Raw genomic sequence first — 22,500 nt, forward strand, 5'->3', positions numbered from 1 at the left:
GCAATGCAGGTCTTTGTGTATATAATAATGCTGACGGGAGGAGTAGCCAGACGTGAACACGGTGAAGAACATGCCCACCCCACACAGAGGAGGAATCTGGGCCAGCCATGACTCAAACCCAGAACCTGCTTCCTGTGGGGCGCCAGTGCTAACCACTGCACCGACGCCACACTGCACTGTCTGTGATGAGCAGCCATGGTCAGCGGATGATTCCTCGATAATTCATCGTGGAGACGGGGGGGTGAGGCATGGCGTGTAGACGTCTTTCTGTGGGGTCGAGCTGTGTGATGCACAAGCACACCCCCCTGCTCAGGGAGACCTCTTAAAGACAGCCAGCGGAGAGCTTGTTTTACTCCAGTCTCAGTTAAACCACTGCCTGGAGAGCTTGTTATACTCCAGTCCCAGTTAAACCACTGCCTGGAGAGCTTGTTATACTCCAGTCCCAGTTAAACCACTGCCTGGAGAGCTTGTTATACTCCAGTCCCAGTTAAACCACTGCCCGTCACAGACTCAGAAACATGATCACTGCATGACGTGGTTTGTGAATCTGGTTTCTGACTTTGTTTCAATATTCAAAGCAACGTTGTGATAGTTCCATTACTGCATTACACACTTTCATGGAACATGTTTTGTGATTATATTTCATCCTTTCAATTAAAATGGAAAATGAAGGAGAAACGTTTACAGAAGGTCCCTGTGCAGTGCAATTCCCCTAAACGGGCCACCGATTTCCATGCGTATGAATATCTGGCACACCTGCTCTCAGCCATGGCCAGCCTACCTCTATCCCATCTCCCTCAGCCACACAGTCACCCTGCGTGTGGACACGGAGGGGGGTTAACAGATTGGTTTTGACGGCCAGGTGTGATCGATTAGGCCCAGCACGCTGGATGACACGGCTACTCCTCTACGCGAGACCCTGTCACCCTGCCATGAATGCCTTTAGGTTTTCTGCAGATGATCTTCTGAGAACCAGCTCTCCCTACTGCGTGTGTGTGAGTGAGAATGGAAACAAGGAACCGCTGAATCTATAGACATCACTGAAAAAATGTCTTATTGGAAAGGCCTAATACCTTCATTTCAATGTGTTACCTATAGTTTGTTTATTTTCAGCTGAAAATGATTATTTCAATTTGAATTCAATTGAATGAACAAAAAAAAAATCAGTTGAGAGAAACCTTAGAGTAATTTATTACAAAAACCATATACACCATGAAGACACTGTGTGTTGAAATATTGATTTTTGTAATAAATTACTCGGGAGCATAACAGAAAGAGAAAACATAATAAAACATAGGTATCGCGAATATAAGTCAAATCTGAGGTTTATCCGTGATTTGTTTTCAGTGCTGTTAATGCATTTAGTGGTGGGGTTGATCTTGGGCACTGCCCTCTTATACAGTATATGGGGGCAGCCTGTAGCCTAGAGGCCAAGGTGTTTGACTGGAACCTGGAGGGTTGCTGGGTCAAGCCCCAGTGTGGCCACAGCAAGATCAATGCAGCCGTGAACCCGTTAGCAAGGCCCTTAACCCCACATTAGTCTAACCAATGTAAGTCGCTTTGGATAAAAGCGTCAGCTAAATAACTGTCATGTAATGTAATACAGTACTGTTATATTACATTAAATTAATTTAAGTTATAAGGCCCTGATGTGTGTAGGCCCTATTTGTGTTGGGTCCCATGTGTGTTGGTAATATAGTACTGCTATATTACATTCAATTAAATCAAGTTATACGGCCCCCATGTGTGTTGGGTCCCTTGTGTGTTGGGTCCCTTGTGTGTTGGGTCCCATGTGTGTTGGGTCCCATGTGTGTTGGGCCTCATGTGTGTTGGGCCCCTGGACCCGCTGAATAAGGGCCCCTCTGACCTGCTGATGCTGGGCAGGGGTCCCTCTTTGCCCTCCTGGCTGGGCCAGGCCACAGGGGTGGAGGGAACGTCGTTGACGTTGAGCCAGGCGGAGGTGGCCTCAGTGGCGTAGAGCTGAAAGGAGGAAGGGATGGAGGGATGGAGGGAGGGACAGATAAACAGACAGCACCGGCAGGATGTAGCAGAGAGATAGAGAGAGATTTTTGGTGAGATAAATGCATCTTTATAGTTACATTACATTACATACATCAATGCGCCTCCCTATTGGAGAACATATTAATTAGCCAATGACAGTGGCTGCAAAATAAGTCATCCATCCATTATCTGAACCCGCTTATCCTGAACAGGGTCGCAGGGGGGCTGGAGCCTATCCCAGCATACATTGGGTGAAAGGCAGGCATACACCCTGGACAGGTTGCCAGTCCATCGCGGGGCACACACACCATTCACTCACACACTCATACCTACGGGCAATTTAGACTCTCCAATCAGCCTAACCTGCATGTCTTTGGACTGTGAGAGGAAACCGGAGTACCCGGAGGAAACCCACGCAGACACGGGGAGAACATGCAAACTCCGCACAGAGAGACCCCGGCCAACGGGGATTCGAACCCAGGACCTCCTTGCTGTGAGGCGGCAGTGCTACCCACTGCACCACTCAGGCCGCCCGCAAAATAAGTCTCCAAAATTAAATTAAGCAGCCTTTATTCATTATTCAATCCCCGTATTCTCGCTCCGTTAGGGTGGATGGTGCCACACAGCATCCGGTGGGTTGCCAGTGACTCTGTCAAGGTTCTGCCCCCAGTGGGGAGATGGGAAAGCTGCTGAAGTCCTCACCTTGAAGCCCTCCTCATTGAGCTGGTGAGCAGCAGCCAGGAACCGGGGCCGGAATGAGTGCTGAGGAGGGACAAACAGAGCGAGCATTTATAGAGATGAGTTTAGAGATTAAAACCACAGTTTGGACACTGCTCTCAATCTGTTTTTGCTCAATAAGAAAAATGTTTTTCCAACGAGGTCAGACAGTTTGACTCAATTCAGGATTGGCCACTGGGGTAAGACAATAACACTTGTGAAGCACAGTGTAAAACTTAAAACAAGCTTTTATTTTCGGCTTAAAAATACGAGAAAAAAAAAATGAAAGCAATTTTTAAAATCTCAATACGGAATAGACGAAAGCACTTAAGATGGTTTTTTGTAGTGTCTTAATGTTGTTCAACATGGCCGCCAAGCTCTGGAACGTTTCAACCCTGGATTTCTTCTATCGGGAACAAAATACACAACATTCCACGTGTAGACACTGGGAGCGGGGGGAGAAGAGATGGGACGTTCAACAGCAAATCCAGTTCACAGCCCATAGGCCAGCAGAGCATGGGCAACCCCCTATAGCCGGGCTCCGCCCGAGACTGCTTCCCATCACGGCGTTTTTCCCTCACCACTGTTCGAGGCTTTTTCTCATTTGCTATTTTGCAGGGTCAGGGCCGGTGTTTCCCCCGTCTTTCCCTCCTGCTGCTCTGCAAAGCGTCTTTGGAGCAGCCTTTCCGTGAAAAGCGGCATACAAATAAAACCGAATTGAATGGAAATGAACGGAAACGTCCGGTCAGCACTTTTCACCGTCGTGGTTTTAAGCGGCAGGTATTGACCCGCGCCTCCCTTCCCCCGATCGACGGGAGGCTGCTGGCGGAGGGCCCCGCAGGCCGAATCTCGCTGACACAGCCGAACGGCGAGCGCCCGTGCGCGACACCGCCCCGCGGAAACCCCCCCCGCCGCGCGCCCGTTAACCGGGAGCAGCGGGAACACGCGGGTTCCTGCGTCTCTAATGGGAGTTTAACACCGCCGCTCACACCTGGAGCCAAGCCGGGAAACACAACCCCCGTCATTCCCAGCCCGGCTCCCGGGACACGCGAGGCGGTCCTGCCGAGACGCTCGACACGCCTCATGAGCCGGCTCCTCATGCGCGCGCGGCTGAAAATGGGAATTTAAATGGAATACGTTTAACGCATCGTCCCTCCGCAGGGCCAGCGCTGGGACGGAGGCAGGGAGGAGCCCCGCAGAAACACACATCCCTCCTCACCGCGGCGCGGCTTTAAATAACCTGTCCGAGCGAGACTAAGTGAAAAGTGTCTTACCTCGCCGGGTCTCGGGAATGTCTACCCACAATGCACCGGGGCCGGGGAAACTGCTGTAGGGCCTATAGGCTGGGGAAGATGAGAGCGTCGTACCTGTCTGAGAGGAACTTGATGGGTCCTGGCTTCAGGCTATGTATTAGAGTGTGCCCAGGAATGAAAGGGTCTCTGGTCTATGCTGTTAACTCATTAAACATTTATCTTAGGCAGCACTCGCAGAAACACTCTCTGTTTCGCGCCACAGGTGATTTTACACGTGCCGCTAACGCAAACACACTCCACTTCTTTGTCACTGAGCTTGGCATTAAGCCCCGCCCCTCGCCAGAAAATCACCCAGCCAATCACTAACAATCTTGCCTTCTCTCAGCCAATCACAGGCACCTCTATGATAGCACTGCGTGAGGCTGTTTGCGTTAGTGGTGTGTGTAGCGTGTGTTTCTGCGAGTGAGGCTGTGTGACCCAGCGTGTCTTTTTTTTCACCAAGAAGTTTCTCCCACAAAAAAAAGTATGGCGGTCGCAATTTTCATTAAAGTATAAAAATAATAAAAAAAACATTAATTACAATAAAGAAATAAATAAATAAATAACACCACCATCCCAAGGACACCAGCCCAATCACAGTTCAGTGGAGGGGGAAAAAAAAACCTCCAGGCTTGGAGAATCTTGGCAAACCAACTGAGGGACCCGACAGACCCCTGACAGAATACCAGCGCTTTCTCTCCTTTCCTGAATTAGCAGATTTTTGGCCCTTATCTGCTCCCTGCGTCTTAATTGATCTAATTATCTTCTCAATTTAACATCTCTAACACGGCAGGGTGATGAATTCACAGCGTAAATGACTTAACTGGCGCCCTCAGCTCGGTAAATATTTTGCTTACAAAATGTTTGGGGTTTTGCAGAGAGGGGGCTCTTAATGCATCCAGCTAATTAGATAATTATCGCGCTCGGAGCCCGGGGAGAATCCACTGGCAGCGTGTCCTCGGAGTGCAGCACAGCTCCGGAGCGCTACCGCGGAGGCGATCAAACGCGCGTGCGGTTCAGACGCAGGGGCACGCCGGGGGAGGCCGCACCCCAGCCCTACAGCCCCGCGTCCGGGACGACACCACCGCAACTGGGTCAGACCCGATTCAAATACTTCTCTGTGCAATGATTCGTCTTACCTGGTGCAAATCGAGCCAATCGAGACGACCAGAGGGGGGCTTGCACTTTCTGAGAGTGTTTGGTAGGTTCAGATACACCAGGCACGCTCAGTGAAGCGTAGAAACGCATTTGAATCCAAAACTATTACCTGTTTGACCCGGGTCTGGACGGCACAGGTGTGGAGGGACACCGGAATCTGAATGCGTGCTGTCAGTATTGTGTTGCTCCATTGGTCAGCTGACCTCAGTAGAGGCGATCTCCCGTTCCCGCCGAGCCAGGATTGGGCGTAATAACTGATGCGTGTCATAACAGGAGCATAAGTGGGCGGCCAAGGCACAGTGGAGGCAGGGTCAGGTCAGACACACACACTCACTCACTCACTCACACTCTCACACACACACACACACACACACACACACACACACACACACACACACACACACCACTGAAGCCCTGTGTTTGTATCCGCTTCACCCCCAGCTGTGCGTCTCTGCTAGGCTAATAAGGGTCCCCCCCCCCCAGCTCTGGAGCACACCAGAACCCCCCCCCCCCCCCCCCCCCAGACCCACAGCGTATGAGACGAGACGTTATTGGCAGGTTCCCAGAGAGGTAACCACTCTGCCGTCTGGGGGCGGGTTGTCTGGTTTCATAACGGCGTGACGCTACGCTTCCATCAAAAGTGCACTGAGTGCCTGTGACACACCAAACAGCCACCTGTGATGAGGGATAACGACTGTCAACTCCCATCTGCCATGCCCGGGATTTAAGAGCACAGCGCGGAGAGGAGAGGGGAGGAGGGGGGAGGGAGGGAGGGAGGGAGAGGGAGGGAGGGAGAGGGGGAGGAAGGGAGGGAGGAAGAGGGAGAGGGGGAGGAAGAGAGGGAGGGAGGGAGAGGGAGGGAGGGAGAGGGGGAGGAAGAGGGAGAGAGAGGGGGAGAGAGGGAGGAGAAGGGGAGAGAGGGGGGCAGGGAGAGATGGAGGAAGGGAGAGAGGGAGAGGGAGGGAGGGAGAGGGAGGGAGAGATGGAGGATGGATTTAAGAGCACAGCAGAGGAGAGGAGGGGGGAGATAGGGAGAGGGAGAGAGAGAGAGGAGGGAGAGGGGGAGAGGGGGAGGAAGGGAGAGAGGGAGAGATGAGAGGGAGAGGGGGAGGAAGGGAGAGAGAGGGAGAGGGAGAGAGAGGAGAAGGGGATAGGGGAGAGAGGGGGGGCAAGGAGAGGGAGAGGGAGGGAAGGAGAGGGAGAGAGAAGAGAAGGGGAGAGGGGGAGAGAGGGGGCAGGGAGAGGGAGAGAGAGAGGGATGGAGAGAGGGAGAGGGAGAGGAATGGAGGGAGGGAGAGATGGAGAGAGAGGATGGAGGGAGAGAGAGGGAGGAAGAGAGAAACTGAGAAAGAGAGAGACAGAAAGGTACAGCTCAGCGAGAGAGTAAAGGAGGGAGAGAGGGAGGTCATTCTAGACAAATGTTGTCACACAGATGTTCAAAGGGCAAATACGCACGTTCGCGCATATTCTCATACACGCGTGGAGACACACTCTGACTGCAACAAAACACTCAAAACCTCGTCGAAACGGACCTGAAGTGTGCAGCTACAGGTTCACTGCTCGAGGGAAGATGGCCGCAACTGACTAGGCAGTAAAGGTGGGTCTATATGCGGCTAAATCCAGGGAAAGAGTTCAGATATATACCTTCATTAAACAGTCTTTTAAGCTGGCTAAGCAGTCATTCTGGGGCAATCATTTTACAAAACAATTCATTGAAATGGCAGAAACAGCAAATTACAAAATTACATTCCTGAGGCAACCTACTGTAATTGGCTTTCAGAGAAAAAGTTAATTCTTAAAAAAAAAAGGTGAATCATCAATCTTAATATAATAATGATCACTACACACAATGTAAGCGCAACTGTTTTATCGGACCTGGAAACCCTCCAACAAGTAATGCACATTACTTAACACATCCCCTTCTCGGGTTACTCCTTCACATTGACGCACCCGACTGAAATTCTGCTGGCAAACGGCATTCTCGCAAAACCGACATTGCGTTGGGGGTAACGGGCGTACTCTCAGTCAGTAACTTTTCGCTCGGGGTTCCCGGGGGGCCGGTGACAGTCGGCGTCTCTGCGTGACATTAATCCTCTCTCTCGCGCTGGGCCCCGTCTGCGTTACCGCGCACTCCGTCTTCCTCTCTGACACGTCAACGCCGTCAGCTGCAGTCGCGTGAATCTCCGACGCCGGGGTTCTGACGCCGCGCGGTCTCCGTGTGATAAGTTGCAGGCCTTGTAATATGCATCACACTCCCCTCATAAAACAGGCCTGCTTTATCTCCTCAGATGTAAAGCGCTTTCTAAGCAAGCCCAGCGGAGCCACGTCAGCGCGGCTGGATCTCGATGCTGTGCACGGCAGAAAAAGGCACACCGCTACAAAAAAAACCCCCCCGATGCACTATGACAGCTTCCAGCTACGGCTAATTTGACGAGGCTGCAAAAAGATTGAGATTGACGTTTCTAATTAGGTTAAAATACAGAACGTCCCCTTGACTTCCCGAATACACGGGCACATATTTAGCATTGAGGAAAAAGATGTCAAAAGGGAAGTAAAATCTGTTTTCCCCTCAGGAATACTTCACATAAATCAATAAACATTTTGGCAACTACATGAAAATACGGGCACAACGTTTTCTTCGTTTTTTCTGAAATCGTGGAGATGTAGCCATACATACAAAACAGGCCTTTTGGTCTTTGGTTTATCAGTTGATAAGGAGAAATGTTAAGAAGGGAGGCCTGTAGCATAGTGGTTAATGTACAAGACAGGGACCCGCAAGGTCGGTGGTCGAGCCCTGTTGTAGCCACAATAAGATCCGCACAGCTGTTGGGCCCTTGAGCAAGGTCCTTATCCCTGCATTGCTCCAGGGGAGGAGTGTCTCCTGCTTAGTCTAATGAACTGTGTGCCAAATGCCATTAATTTAAAAAATGTAAGTGCCCACACCCACACCATGGGGCTGAACTTAACATTATGTAAATTCAGTGATATGCATTATATTTCTATAAAAATAGTGATTGGTGAGGTCTACAATGCACTGGGAACACCGAGGGGGGGGGGGGGGGCAGACTGACAGGTAACACCACTGATGGGGGAAACTCCATATGACACACCACAACCATGGACCAATCACGTGGAGAGCAAGTGGGTATTAATTGGTTAAAACAAGTTGGCTTGTTTAGCTGATTCTGACCAGGCCTGGACCAAGAGAGAGCTTGCTCGATTGAGCTTGTCTGGTGCAAATTGAGGCAACCAAGAGGATCAGAAGGTGGGGGTTTGCACTTTTTGGGAGTATTCCATACCTTTAAACGCGTCAGACAAGCTCAGTAAAGCATGGAAACGCATTTGAATCCGAAGCAGTTACAGACAGTATCTGACCCAGGTCTGCTTCTGCTCGACGGCGCCCTCACCTGGATCCCGATCAGAATGCCCCTCTGGGGCAGCTTGAACCCTGTGGACAGCATGGCCTTCAGGAAGGCAGAGTAAATGTTTGGTCCGAAGCAGGCCACCTGTAGAGAGAGGAGGAGGAGGAGGAGGAGGAGGAGGAGGAAGAGGAGGAAGATGATGAAGATGAATCGAGAGACAATGAGGCCAACCGTCTCTCCAGGCTCCTGAAAGCGGCTGTTTGCACAGTGCTGTAATTAAAACAAGCTTTCAGGGTAGGTCCACTTTTAATCTTGGACAGAATATCGGCCATCCACCTGGATGCAGGGGCATCCTCAGGACTAGCGATGGGCAGCTAAGCTGCTTCACTGTTTCAGGAACACAAAATGTCCGCCTTGTGTTGGAGCTGGGTACCCTTGTCCCAGATATAAAAAGGAAAAATACTTATACTTCTTAAACCCAACTAAGTATCTGTAATTACGGAGGGGAGAATATTAAATCTTGTCAATTTAATGTGGTTCAGGAGTACTGATGGAAAAATTGATGAAGTCATCTACAAAGTCAGGCTCAGTTTAAAAAGCGATGCGCACTGACTGAACTGCTCTGCACAAAGGGAGAAATCCCACCGAACGGGAGAGATTTCAGACACCGCTTCGCTTCAGAAAATGTTCTATTGAGAGACTCTATTGTGCAAAATTCAAAATGGCAAAAAGTCAACTCACTGGAATCCCAGAAACAATAAAGAACAAAAGCGCAGTGCGTTCATCTGCGAATGTTAGGGTAGATTTCTGGGGCAACGTTTATGAATAAAAATCCACGGCACTCCCTTTGTTAGGGATGAAGAGGCCGTCTTTGATATGGCATAAAAGAAAAAATCCACAAAAACCCAAACCAAACCCAACTGTTTAAACAGACTGAAAGGTGTTGACAGAATGCAAACTGTCTCTCTCTGTCTCTCTCTCTCTCTCTCTCTCTCTTTCCCTCTCTCTCCCTCTCTCTCTCTCCCTCTCTCTCTCTCTTTCCCTCTCTCTCCCTCTCTCTCTCTCCCTCTCTCCCTCCCTCACTTTCCCTCTCTCTCTCTCTCTCTCTCTCTCTCTCTCTCTCTCTCTCTCTCTCTCTCTCCCTCCCTCACTCTCTCTCTCTTTCCCTCTCTCTGTCTCTCTTTCCCTCTCTCTCTCTCTCTCTCTCTCTCTCGGCCCTGAAGGAGAAAACCAACCACCATGCCGCTGCCAAGGACAGCAGGTGCACGTCGTTGCCGTGGAAATGAAAAAACCGCGCTTCTCCGTGGCGCCGCCCGGCGACGGAGCCAGCCCGACCCTGGGCCCGCCTTCCGAGCCGGACCTAGCCGTGTGATTCGCCAGCTCCCGCCCCCGCCCCCCCCCCCCCCCTCTGACCCCCCCGCCCAGCGGATTCCAGCGCCCGGCCTTATCCGCCACCGAGCGGGGCATCCCGAGGGGGGCCAGAAGGGAGGGGGGGGGGGGGGCGTTTTGGAGCCCCCTACACAATTACATAAATCCCTTTTTAATGAGGCGCGGGGTTATTAAGTCAGAGCTGGGACCCTCCGCTGCAATCCGCCAGCATTTGCTCTCTGATTACGGAAACTAAACAGTGTGTTTGGATGGAGATTAATGGAGTGGGGAGAGGGGAGTGGGGAGAGGGGTTTGGGGGTTCAGGTTTGGAGAGTGGGGTTTGGTTTTTTTGGGGGTGGGGTTTGGGGTTCAGGTTTTGGGGGGGGGGGGAGGGTTGAAGTTTGGGGAGTGAGGGGTTTGGGGGTTGTGGGGTTTGGGGAGTGAGGGGTGTGGGGTTTGGGTGTGAGGTTTGGGGAGTGGGGGGTGGGGTGTGGGGTGTGGGGTTTGGGTGTGAGGTTTGGGGAGTGGGGGGTGTGGGGGTTGTGGGGTTTGGGGAGTGAGGGGTGTGGGGTGTGAGGTTTGGGTGACTCACCTCTCCAGTCGACGCCATCTCACAGCGCAGAACGGGGTCTGCATCCCGGAGCCGGGGCCAGGAGAACATGGGAGCCTGCGGGGAGACAGAGAGGGAGGGAGGGAGTAATTACGCTCCTGTGCGTGTGTGTATGTGTGCGTCGACACGCGTGTGTGTATGCGTCCACGTGTGTATGTATCGACACGCGTGTGTGTGCGTCAACACGTGTTTGTGTGTGTGTGTGCATCGACACGCGTTTGTGTGTGTGTGTGTGCGTGTTGACACTTGTGTGTGTGTGCGTCGACCCGCATGTTTGTGCCTGTTGACTGAGCCGGGAGGACACCGATAAAAACATCGATCTCGCTGTTGAGGGTTTTCAAAAAAAAAAAAAAAAAAGTCACAAAAGTGTGCAGCTCCGCACCTGCTTTTAAAACTAGAGCAGCCAATCGGTCGCTCTGTCGCCTGCCGTTTCAACAGCCTGCTGCAACACTGCCACCTAGAGGCCCCAGCCATGCTCAACACCCACCTCCTCCGGAGCGGCCAAACACACGGATCATTTGCCACACAAATTCCACCCCCTGTCTCAGCTTTTAGTAAGGGGGCCGCGGGGGCCGACCCCCACGGGAACGCCTCCGTTAGCACGTTAGCCCGTTAGCCGACGCTGGCGATCGGACGTGTTCTCGTTAAAAGGCCCACACACATATTTTTGGCGTCTTGAAGCTTTTCATAACATCCTGGAGTCTTTCTCCAGTCTCATTCCATTCTGATTCCGATCCGAGGAAAACAACGGCAACCATTTTAAAACTACAATGTTTCCGAGCTGTTTATAACACGATTTCCCCACGTGACGTGATGCGTGTCTTTTGCATAATTAACGGATGAAGTGAACACAGAGAGCTGACCGCAGGAGGCAGGGGAGGAATTTGGCTCTGGGGGCGGGGGTTAGGGGCGTTTTGGGGGGCGTTTCGGACACGAGGGCGAGGCAGAGACAGCCGATGTGTGGGGCGGCCCGTCCGTGTCAGACCCACCCCGCCCCCACCCCGCGCCCCCTTCCGCACCCTCCCTGACGTGCCAGGCGGCAGGCGCGGGCGGCGTCAGGTCCTTATCTCCCCAATTAAAGCCAGACAGCGCGCATTACCCCGTTTAGGTCTCTCCCGCGGACCCAAACACTTCACGGTAGAGAGGACCAGGCTGAGACGCGGGGGAGAAGGCATCCTTGAAGCCGGCTAATCAGCGGCGGATGCAGCAGGCTCGCACGCGCATGCTAATGCCGCCGTCCGCAGGGGGGACGGTAATGCCAGTCCAGGGCTCTCCTGGAACAATCCCGCCTACCGCCGGAGCGTGGAGAATGAAACTCCGTAAAGTGTGTGCTTAGACTACGTGCGGGGTGTTCATGATTAAATCCGATGGCTGATTCTGATTCACGGCGTGATTTGCAGGACGGTCGGTCAAACCCTGAGGTTCATTATCATTTTTATCGCGTTTTTCATGTTTTTTTTTTTTGTTTGTTTGTTTTATGCTATGTTTAGAATAAATGTTAAACGTGAGCATTTTGTTCTATAGTACTGTCCTTTCTGGAAGACCTGTGTAAAAAGTATTTAAACATAGAGAAAAAGATTTGAAAATAAATAAATAAATGTTTTTGAAATTGAAATAAGCCACATTTAATGTTAAAATACAAAATGTGTGAAATACGAATATGTATATAAAACGGTTTTATTTGGCAACTCATGCCTACCATAGTCTGTCTACCATTAAGATATTCCTTCACTCCATAGAATTTGCACCAAACTTTTTACCAGATATATACCAGCACATTATTTTGGATATAATAACATTTGAAATGTGTTACACTGCACTAATGGGAAGCTGCCTATTTGTGCTGTCCAGTTGCAGCTTTAGAAAAAAGTGTGTAAGGAAACTCAACATCTGTGCAGCAGTATAACTAGAGTCCGATGTGTTTCCAGGAGTGTACAGAATTCCTCCAGCAAAACAGGCTTCATTGGCTTGTTTCCATAGGGCAGAGGTGCACAACTCCGGGTCCTGAAGGGCCAGTCTGCGCAGTGGTTTTTGTTCCAGCCAATTACCTTACTTTTAATTTGCTGACAGCTCTATAAACTACCCTGGTTCAATCCTGAACTTGAGCACAGTAGAATCTTTAGCATACACTGGCAGCCTGCAGCTGTAGCTGATACTTGTACACATGTCAGATGACGAAATGATTGAGCTAATTAAATAATTAAGAGTGGAAGTTGGCACAAAATCCTCTCGTCCACCCCTGCCAGAGAGGAACTCTTCTTAGATCTTTAAGGAACCCTCTGTCATAGGTGTGAAGTGTGAAAGCTCCGAGACAAGAACCATTTTACCAGACAAAGAAACCCATGACTAGACAGGGTTCTTCTGTGGATTCAACGGGTTCAAAGAGGGGGTGAAAATGACCATGTGAATAGTAAATGGTAAATGGTTGGCATTTATATACCGCATTTATCCAAAGCTCTGTACAACGGATGCTTCTCATTCACCCATTCATACACACACTCACACACCGACGGCGATTGGCTGCCATGCAAGGCGCCGACCAGCTCATCAGGAGCATTTGGGGGTTAGGCGTCTTGCACAGGGACACTTCAACATACCCAGGGCGGGATCGAACCGGCGACCCTCCGAACGCCAAGAGACTACTGCTCTTACCCCCCGGGGCCAATGTCGCCCCCATTGGCCATGTCCGTAGTTCAGATATGATACTCACGCACCAGCAGGCCCTGCGCCAAGGCGGGCCATCTCCACGGTTACTCTCCGTTATCTCCTCTCAAAGATCTCAGACTGGCCCCTGTGTGCACTGTTCTCGTTCTAATCTCAGCTGGGGTCTCGGCCAGCGTTGTCTAAGTGAAGAACGGGGGCGGTGTTACGGCGCGGTTTGGGGGGGAAATGGCCGCTGGGAAACGGCGGCTCAGCCGGAACTTGTTAGCGGGAGAGGCGCGCGCTCCCGGGACGTTCTCTGGGCCCGAGAGGCGCAGGGGGACGGGCGAGTCGCGCGGGGTTTGGCGGGGTTTTGAAGCCGCACCGTGCTCTCTGGCAGCCGGGGTGATGGTCCGCCTCAGACGGTGCGTGAGGGCGGGGTGGGGGGCTGCCTAATTTATTCATGCATTTCAATTTGTTTACAGCGGAGTGTCCCACCGAGATGACGGCATATGTTAACACGCCGATCGTTTAGTGTTTACACAAGTCTCCGGGGTGGGGTAGGGGGGGAGGATGAGGGGGCGTGGGGTAGGGGGGGAGGATGAGGGGGCGTGGGGTAGGGGGGGAGGATGAGGGGGCGGGGGGTAGGGGGGGGGACGAGGGGGCGTGGGGCTACGTTTGAGCTGAGGGGGCGGGGGTGCTGGGGGGCGCTGGAAACATTCACCCCTAACACGCCAGGTCAGAGAGAATGTAGGGACCGGTCTTATCCCCTTCAAAGAGGGAGAGGGAGAGAGAGAGAGGGGGAGAGAGAGAGAGAGAGAGAGAGAGGGAGAGGGAGAGAGAGAGGGGGGAGAGGGAGAGGGAGAGAGAGAGGGGAGAGAGGGAGAGAGCATACACATGGGACGGACAGATGGAGAACTTTGAAGATGTGCAAATAAACTTTGTTTGGGTTCTCAAATGGGAAGTTAGGGAGAGAGTGATAAAAGAGAATTCAAAACAGGTCAATATTTTGTGACGGTATGCACGCGCGTGCGTGTGTGTGTGTGAGCATATGCATGTGTTTGTGTTTAGCACACAAAAAACCAATCGCAAGACCAATGATTGGACACAATACTAGTTTTGCACCAATCATCGGTCGCATTGCTAATTTAGCCTGCGGCAAAAGGCTGAGCGCATGCTAACCGACCGTCTTCACAAACCGGGCCCTGAGTGAGTCGGCGAGGGGGGGGGGCGACGGAAGCCCATCTGTATTCCCGGGCACGAGTAAAAACCCCCCCTCCACGGCGGAGTGGATATTGAAAAGTTACGGAGTGGAGCGAGACAGGGATTATACCTGCCCGGATGCCTCCGCCCCCCATCCCCCCCCCCCCCTCTCGCCCCTCCATTGTGTGGCGACGTGCGGGTAATTACGCAGGAAATGACTCCGGGGGAAATGGCGTTGTTAAAAGCGTTACGCCGTGCTCGAGCTCCAGGCGTGTGCGCTGCAGCCACGGCGGAGGGTGCAGAGGAGCCCGGCGGTAATCACACCGCCAGCCCATTAAACGTGACGGTACCAAGCCCGGTAATTAGTCACACAGCCGCGGAAAAAAGAAAAACCTGAGCGTAATGACTATCTATATTCCTTATCGTTAAAGCCTTCTCATACATATCCATTGTAACGCGCGCGCGTAGACATAATGAAGTGTATTCACCGGCGAAGCGCTGTAATTGTCCCCTGCCCGCATTAGCTGGCTGAACCAGAACCTTCTTATTGGGTTTTCGTCCTGAGACGAAGCACGGGGTGTTGCTGGGGTGCGTCACGCGGAGAGAAGAGAGCGGGGAGCGGAGAGCCACCCTATCCTCTCCCTTCATCCTGCCTCCCCGCCGGTGCATTGTGGGTAGAAGCCCGGGCGGAAACTCTATACAACTTTTGACCTGAAAGTCCATCCGTGCATCCGTTACATTATCTCATCCCGCTTATCCTGAACATGGTCGCAGAGGAGGCTGGAGCCTATCCCAGTATACAGTGGGCGAAGGCAGGAATACACCCTCAGTAGCACTAATTACCCAGGAGGACAGGGGGTGGGCAGAGGAACAGGCCGCTGGCCCTGGACTGGAGGACAGGGGGTGGGCAGAGGAACAGGCCGCAGACCCTGGACTGGAGGACAGGAGGAGGACAGGAGGAGGACAGGGGGTGGGCAGAGGAACAGGCCGCAGACCCTGGACTGGAGGACAGGAGGAGGACAGGAGGAGGACAGGGGGTGGGCAGAGGAACAGGCCCCTGGCCCTGGAGGACAGGGGGTGGGCAGAGGAACAGGCCCCTGGCCCTGGAGGACAGGGGGTGGGCAGAGGAACAGGCCCCTGGCCCTGGTCCTGGAGGACAGGGGGTGGGCAGAGGAACAGGCCCCTGGCCCTGGAGGACAGGGGGTGGGCAGAGAGAGGCTCCGGCCGCTCACCTTGATGCCGACGTAGTCGACGGGGATGATGGGGTTCTCCAGCGAGGGCAGGCGTGACTCATCCAGCGGCTCGCCCACCATCACACGCGTGGCCACGCTGATGAAGTCCACGCCGATCGTCTTGGAGACGAAGGGGAAGGAGCGGGAGGCGCGGAGGTTGCACTCGATCACCTGCGCGCAGGTCACATGACAGAGGGTCAGAGGTCACGTGACCCAGGAACACCCCTCCCGGGTCATAATGCGAAACCAAGGCTGTTGTAACGTTGTGGAAAAAGGCCAAAGATCGCGTGACGCAGCTCGGTCACATGACACCGAGTATGTCGTCAATTGGCTAGCCAAGACCCCCGTCGTTTAAGAGTTTGAGCAGTCAGGCTTAATGAGATAACCCATTGTTCTGCACAAAAAGCGCAGCCAAACTGCGTCCATACTACTCATTTCTAACAGAGTTACAATGACATACAGTATGAAAATATCACATAATCAAAATAAAACAAAAATAAGGAAAAATATCTATTCTAAAATAGTAGTAAACTGGCTACTAATGTTACTGTACCACCAGTTACCGTATACAACATTTCTGCATTTTCCTGCCGTTTTTCTGTGGTCAAAATGCATAGGTGTATCTACTTGTGTCCTTAAACAGCATGGAGAAGGCATTTTATCATACCATGACATCATTTCCTTTCACCAGGAACTGCGTGTTGAACGGCCCTGAAATCTCGAAGGCCTTGGCAATTTTCCGTGTGGCATTTTTCACCTGGAGATTAAGAGACAAACGCATGACAAGATAGACACGCTGTTCATTGACTATTGTCTATGGACTGTTCATTTGATTATTAAGAACAAATCGCTCTGTACACAAAGTTATAGCCATGCAATTTGGCTGTGGAAGGTTGATGCACATCCATGAAGGCCACATTGGTAAGGGAAACAGGGTCTAATACAGTTTTGGATGCAAAATTGAGATTTGATGGAATATTATCAAAACCTCCATATGCACAGCCTAGTGCAGGCAATTAGCGGAAAATGTTCCTCTTTTTTTTTCTATCAACCAGTTGACCAGCTCCCAGCTCACAGAAGCTACCAGCATTAGCTGGTTGACCAGCTCATACCCAGCTAGACTAGCTTATGGCCAGCTTGACCAGCTCAATTTTCAAGGAGCAGGGATATCTTCTCTTCAGCTTTTGGCCCTGCCTGAAGTCATACATCATGAGCTTTCAGGATTTCTAATTCACTCCAGTGAATAAGAAATACCCCACACTAATTTACTCCTGGCTCACATCGGTGGTTCACAGGCAATTTTCCAATTCCAATCTCAGAGCCGTCAGTGGGTGCATTCAGACTGCATATGACCTACACGCAGATCCGCACAATGGTCTTTCATTATACACAGACTAAAAATAATAAATAAATAAATTCTCATTACACCGTGAGGTCTGAAGCCAATTGCTTTAGTTCATACTATATTCCACGATTCATTGTTTTGAAAGGTTTTTCCCGGAAATGTAAAAGGAACAAGATTAGACCTGACTGACAGACAGATAGCACCAGGCTCGTACCAGCAGTAGTGTCACTGCCTGGTTACATAAAACGAGACTGAAACTATTACTCATTCCTCCCGTATTGCTTTAGTACAGGTTAAGATGTCTGGTACAGTAACTATAATATTAATATTAATGCATAATAATTCATCCCATCCATCTGCTTTCCAAAGCACTTGCTCCTATCCCAGCATGCATTGGGTGAAAGGCAGGAATACACCTTGAGCAGGTCACAAAAGCATCACAGGGCAGACACACCATTCACTCGCACACTCATAACGCAAGGACAATTTAGGACAGCGGTCCTCGCTCCTGGTCCCGGAGATCCGCAGGGTGTGCAGGTTTTTAGTTTTCACCTTAACACCAGCAACAAATTCAGACCTGAGAAACCAGGTAGGGTGAATTAACTGTGCACTTAACTGCTTTAATTTATCAATTAAGCGCCGAGTAACAACAAAAGCCAGCACACTCTGCGGCTCTTCAGGACCAGGAGTGAGGAACACTGATCTAGGTTCACCAGGGAACCTAACCTGCATGTCTTTGGACTGTGGGAGGAAACAAGAGTACCCAGCAGAAAGCAATGACACGGGGAGAACTCCGCACAGAAATGCCCTCAGCCAAGATTCAAACTCGGTGCCTTCTTGCCATGAGGTGACAGCGTTAAAAAAACTGTGCAGGCCCCTCCCAACTAACAAAAAAGCATTCTCACAACGTTGCTGCCATGTACCGGCAATGTTATAGCCTAATATTGACAAAACATTCCAGTAACACTATGAGAACATTCTGTGTTAGCTGCACTCTCAAGACATAAAGTGACAGTGGAGGAACATTCATTGTTCTTCAAAGGATCTAATTTCCCAAACCCTGATTGCACAGTACTGTTCTCTTTGGGTACATTCTCCAAGCAAAAAAGGTACAAATTCATTATATATTACTAATAGGAGACTAGGAGAACAATTTTCTGTACCTATAGGGTACTGCCCCAGTGACAAACACTTTTTCTGAGAGTGTGGGGTTAAACTGAAGCAGCTGCGTGTGGGTGCACACCTTCTCTAGCGCCCCCTGGCTGATGGACTGTGTCGGTAACATGAGCGTCGCGTCACCAGAGTGGACCCCAGCATCCTCCACGTGCTCAGTGATGGCGTGGACCAGCACCTGACGACAGAGAAGAGACACCCAATCACAACACTGCAAACCCAGGAGCTGGCAGAGTCGCCCAATCACAACACTGCAAACCCAGGAGCTGGCAGAGTCGCCCAATCACAACACTGCAAACACAGGAGCTGGCAGAGTCGCCCAATCACAACACTGCAAACCCAGGAGCTGGCAGGGTCGCCCAATCACAACACTGCAAACCCAGGAGCTGGCAGAGTCGCCCAATCACAACACGGCAAACCCAGGAGCTGGCAGGGCTGCCCAATCACAACACTGCAAACACAGGAGCTGGCAGAGTCGCCCAATCACAACACTGCAAACCCAGCAGCTGGCAGAGTCGCCCAATCACAACACTGCAAAGCCAAGAGCTGGCAGGGCTGCCCAATCTTCCCGAAATCACACACACAGGAGATCCTCAACTCTGACCCTCAAATCCAAATCCGGCCCAAGTTTTCTATCTGCCCAGGTAATTAACTGAACCATTAATTAACTGATTGGCCAGACTGTCTTCACACCAGACTCCCAGGTAAAGGGAGGGTGGAAAACCAGCAGTTCTCAGCCCCAGAGGGCCGGGATTTTGAGGAACAAGGACATACACTCTCAACGTGACTGTACTCAGCACAGGCTTTTCCTAAAGGGAATATTGCTGTTGACAAGAAAACAGCACAATTGTAGTCCCGCAGAGCCACAGGGACTTGTGTGTGCATCCCACCTGATTCCGGTAACAGCTTTTTATTCTTTCTTTGTGAAAAACCTTGCTGTATATTTACCCAGGAAATGTTATTATCCAGCATGACTCAAAAGTCAGAATACAGTTTATAATATAATCCACTTTACAGCTGGATATTGAAGGGATTATGACGTGCTTTGCTAAAGGATAGCATTATTCGGTGGCCAAGACCAACTTTTTATGTAGCCATCTCGAATTCTTAAACTAAAAAAGCCTAAATAATCTCCCAGCTCGAATGCAGATTCCCTTGGGGAAGTAAATAAATAAATAAATAAATAAATAAATAAATAAATAAACATAACGAGCAAAAAAGCAGCCGCCATTTCCGCAGCTTGTGATGAGCGCAGGCAAGCCGCTTTGTGTTTTTAACCAGACGGCTAAAACTGCAGCTTGAATTATTTAGCCCTTTCATGTTCAGGTGGTCAAAGTTTCATCGGTGGGAAATAGCATTTCGAACCCGAGGTACAAGCGAAGCTGCAATGCTAGGCTAGCCCAGAAAACGGAGCACAGCGTGTACTGAGAGGGACCTGATGGATGACATCCGTTACTTACAAAGCTTCGTCTCCCTACCGTCCGGATGCATTCCAGTCCCGCATGACCATCAGTTTTGGGCAGAAATTCACGAACGAAGGGACCGGCATATAAATCGCGACGATGTTTTATTTAATAGGAAGTAAATTAAAGGACACATTCTCGCAGGTAACGAAGGGTCAATTATTTCCGACGCTGGAAAAATACCAGGAGCAGCACCAACCCCTCATTCCGAGAGCGAACTCTCTCTGGCCGCTGGGGAACCGGAGCGGAATTTCATGAACTGCGGCATCATTAGCGCCTTTAAACGCTCGATAACCGTATCGTTCATTAACACACTTCAGACGCCGGCCGTGATTAATATGGAGGAGGCGCGCAGTGTGTGCTCCCTGGTCTGGCACGCTGGCTGGCATGAATAATGCTGTCTGTTTGGCATTCTGTCAATGCCCGCCGCAAAGGACCGGCAGGGAGGAAAAAAAATACCCCGTTTCGCCAAACAGTCCCTTTTTAAAAACTTGCTGGCCGTTATCGACGTGATTGTGGCTGACAGACAACAACAGGCAACGAAGCGCCTCCTGTTGACCAGGTGGTGGTGAAACGCATAGTAACAACAACTAATTTAACTACAGAAAATGTCTGTCTTAGCAAGAGTTTTATTCTCGTAAAGAGAATATAGTTTTATGCTGTAGCTAAATTATGTTTGAAGTAACTATTTACTTGACTTGTGACATTCTCTTTCCCCATTGACATATATCTCACTTGATGACAAATGACAACAAATGTCAGAATGGGGAAGAAATGTGATCTTAGTGACTTAGTGATTGTTGGTGCCAGACCAGGGTGGTTTGAGCATCTCAAAAACTGCTGATCTCCTGGGATTTTCACGCACCAAAGTCTCCAGCGTTTGCAGAGAATGGTGTGAAAAACAAAAAGCATCCAGTGAGCAGCAGTTCTGCGGGTAGCAATATGTTCTTCGTGAGAGAGGTCAGAGGAGAAGGGCCAGACTGGTCAAAGCTGACAGGAAGGTGACAGCAATGCAAATAACCACACACTACAACAGTGGTAGGCAGAAGAGCATCTCTGAACACACAACGCCTCTAAGTGAATACAGCAGCAGAAGACTTAGTAAATGGATTAAATCTAATAAATACCCAATAAAGTGCTCACTGAGTGTAGATAGATAGATAGATAGATAGATAGATAGATAGATATTGCATTTAGACTCTAGCGCTTTGCAGTGATGAAGGGGAAACTCTCCTCAACCAATATGCAGCACCCACCTGGGTGATGCACGGCAGCCATTTTGTGCCAGAACTGAGAGGACCGTCGGTTTGGCTCACCTTGCCCGCCTTGGCGACAGCGTCCACCTCCACCTCCCGGGCTCCGCAGATGAACTTAGTGATGACCACCGGGTGCTCCTGCAGGACGGAAGGGTAAATGGTAAATGGTAAATGGTCGGCATTTATATAGCGCCTTTATCCAAAGCGCTGTACAATTGATGCTTCTCCATTCACCCATTCATACACACACTCGCACACCGACGGCGATTGGCTGCCATGCAAGCCCCATGACTATCAAACAGGGCAGCTTGTGCCAGGCTTGTGAAATGTGCCCCCCCCCCCCCCCCCCCCCCCCTTTTGGTGAAACCACCTTTTTTGATATTCAGTGTGTACTTATTACACCCACACGGACGAGCGGTTGGATTCCTCCCGGTGACATTTACAACAGAGCTTTTGAATGTCAGGGGCTATGAAATGAGGTACCCGAAAAGTATAATTCTGCTGAGTTTTGCTACTATTAAAGTTATGAAAAAAAAACAACTGCCCTTTACCCTGTCTTTGTGAGTTTTGTGCTGCGATGTTACGTTAGTGTATTCATCATCGGTTTATCAGCACCCAGGAGACATATGTGTTAAGCATTATTAAAATATTATCCATTTAAAGCTTTGAACAGTCAGTTAGGACATCCGAAAAGTTGCAACAGATGATCACGTTTATCAGATTTTTGGTGAGAACCAGCCTCTCCTCTGAGGAAACGCCGGCACAAAAGGCACTGAAAGAGGCCCTTACAGGCAAACAGTCAGCATGCGGGCTGCATGTTTAATGAAGAGGCTTGTCAGATGTGCTCAGAGAAAATAAGCAAAAAGTTGGTTGCTGCAGACAGGGAAAGTCTGTGCATACTTAGATAAGTGCACTGCAAAAACAAAAACAAAAATAAGTCAAGCCCAACAAGTATTTTAGCTCCTTCAGACCTGCATTATGTTCCAGGGATGGGGAAAATACAACTATGCATTTTCCCCATCCCAAATGCATTCAGAAATGAGATTCAATCAGGAAAAAGGTTAATTATTTTGTTGTACATTCCAGTTGAGGTCCGAACGGTTATAAAATGTAACATGTAAGATTCAATGGACTTGAATTGTTGAACAAGTGGTGTACATTGGAATGTGCACAGGGTCTGAAAGGCTCAGTGTTACATTTAGTCTCAAAATCTTATTTTATTACTTTTTTGCTAAATGAGAGGCTATAGCCAACTATAGCCAAGGAGGGGAGACACTTTTGACTCATTTCAAGACTTGCCAGTGGGGTAAGAAGATTTAACAAGCAAATAGCAACTTAAAACAAACAACTTGAGATAAAAATAATATATAACAAGACTAAAACACAAAACACAGACCAGCGTGTGGACCGAGCATGCATCAGGTAACATGAACGCATAAGAAAAAAACAAAAACATTTCAACTTCCACAATCCACAGAGAGAAAGCCGGTCTCTGGGGGTTTACTACGGGGTGAAGGGTCAGGGGTCAGAGGTCATGTCTCCTTTGAGGCCTCTCATTGGCTGTCTGTGGGAGGGGGGGGCTGAGGCGGTCTATGGACACGGCCCCTGTGATGGTCAAGGCCTCTGGACTCAGAGTGGCGTCCATGTTCTTTCCCACAGTCAGCTCAGTGAGAGACGGCT

General features: G+C 50.3%; 1 protein-coding gene across 1 annotated transcript in view; it reads right to left on the reverse strand.

The window, feature by feature from the left end:
* The window catches only part of cps1 (carbamoyl-phosphate synthase 1, mitochondrial), a 73,371-nt gene that overhangs the window by 5,999 nt on the left and 44,872 nt on the right, over positions 1-22,500 (reverse strand). The window contains exons 29-36 of the mRNA XM_061234312.1: positions 20,881-20,958; positions 18,172-18,279; positions 16,251-16,340; positions 15,584-15,754; positions 10,491-10,565; positions 8,576-8,674; positions 2,704-2,763; positions 1,868-1,980 (exon numbers count right to left, since the gene is read on the reverse strand). Coding sequence (XP_061090296.1) covers positions 1,868-1,980; positions 2,704-2,763; positions 8,576-8,674; positions 10,491-10,565; positions 15,584-15,754; positions 16,251-16,340; positions 18,172-18,279; positions 20,881-20,958 — 794 coding nt within the window. The remainder of the gene's footprint in view (positions 1-1,867; positions 1,981-2,703; positions 2,764-8,575; positions 8,675-10,490; positions 10,566-15,583; positions 15,755-16,250; positions 16,341-18,171; positions 18,280-20,880; positions 20,959-22,500) is intronic.

This window comes from Conger conger, chromosome 3 (genome assembly GCF_963514075.1).
Source record: "Conger conger chromosome 3, fConCon1.1, whole genome shotgun sequence".
Taxonomy (NCBI): domain Eukaryota; kingdom Metazoa; phylum Chordata; class Actinopteri; order Anguilliformes; family Congridae; genus Conger; species Conger conger.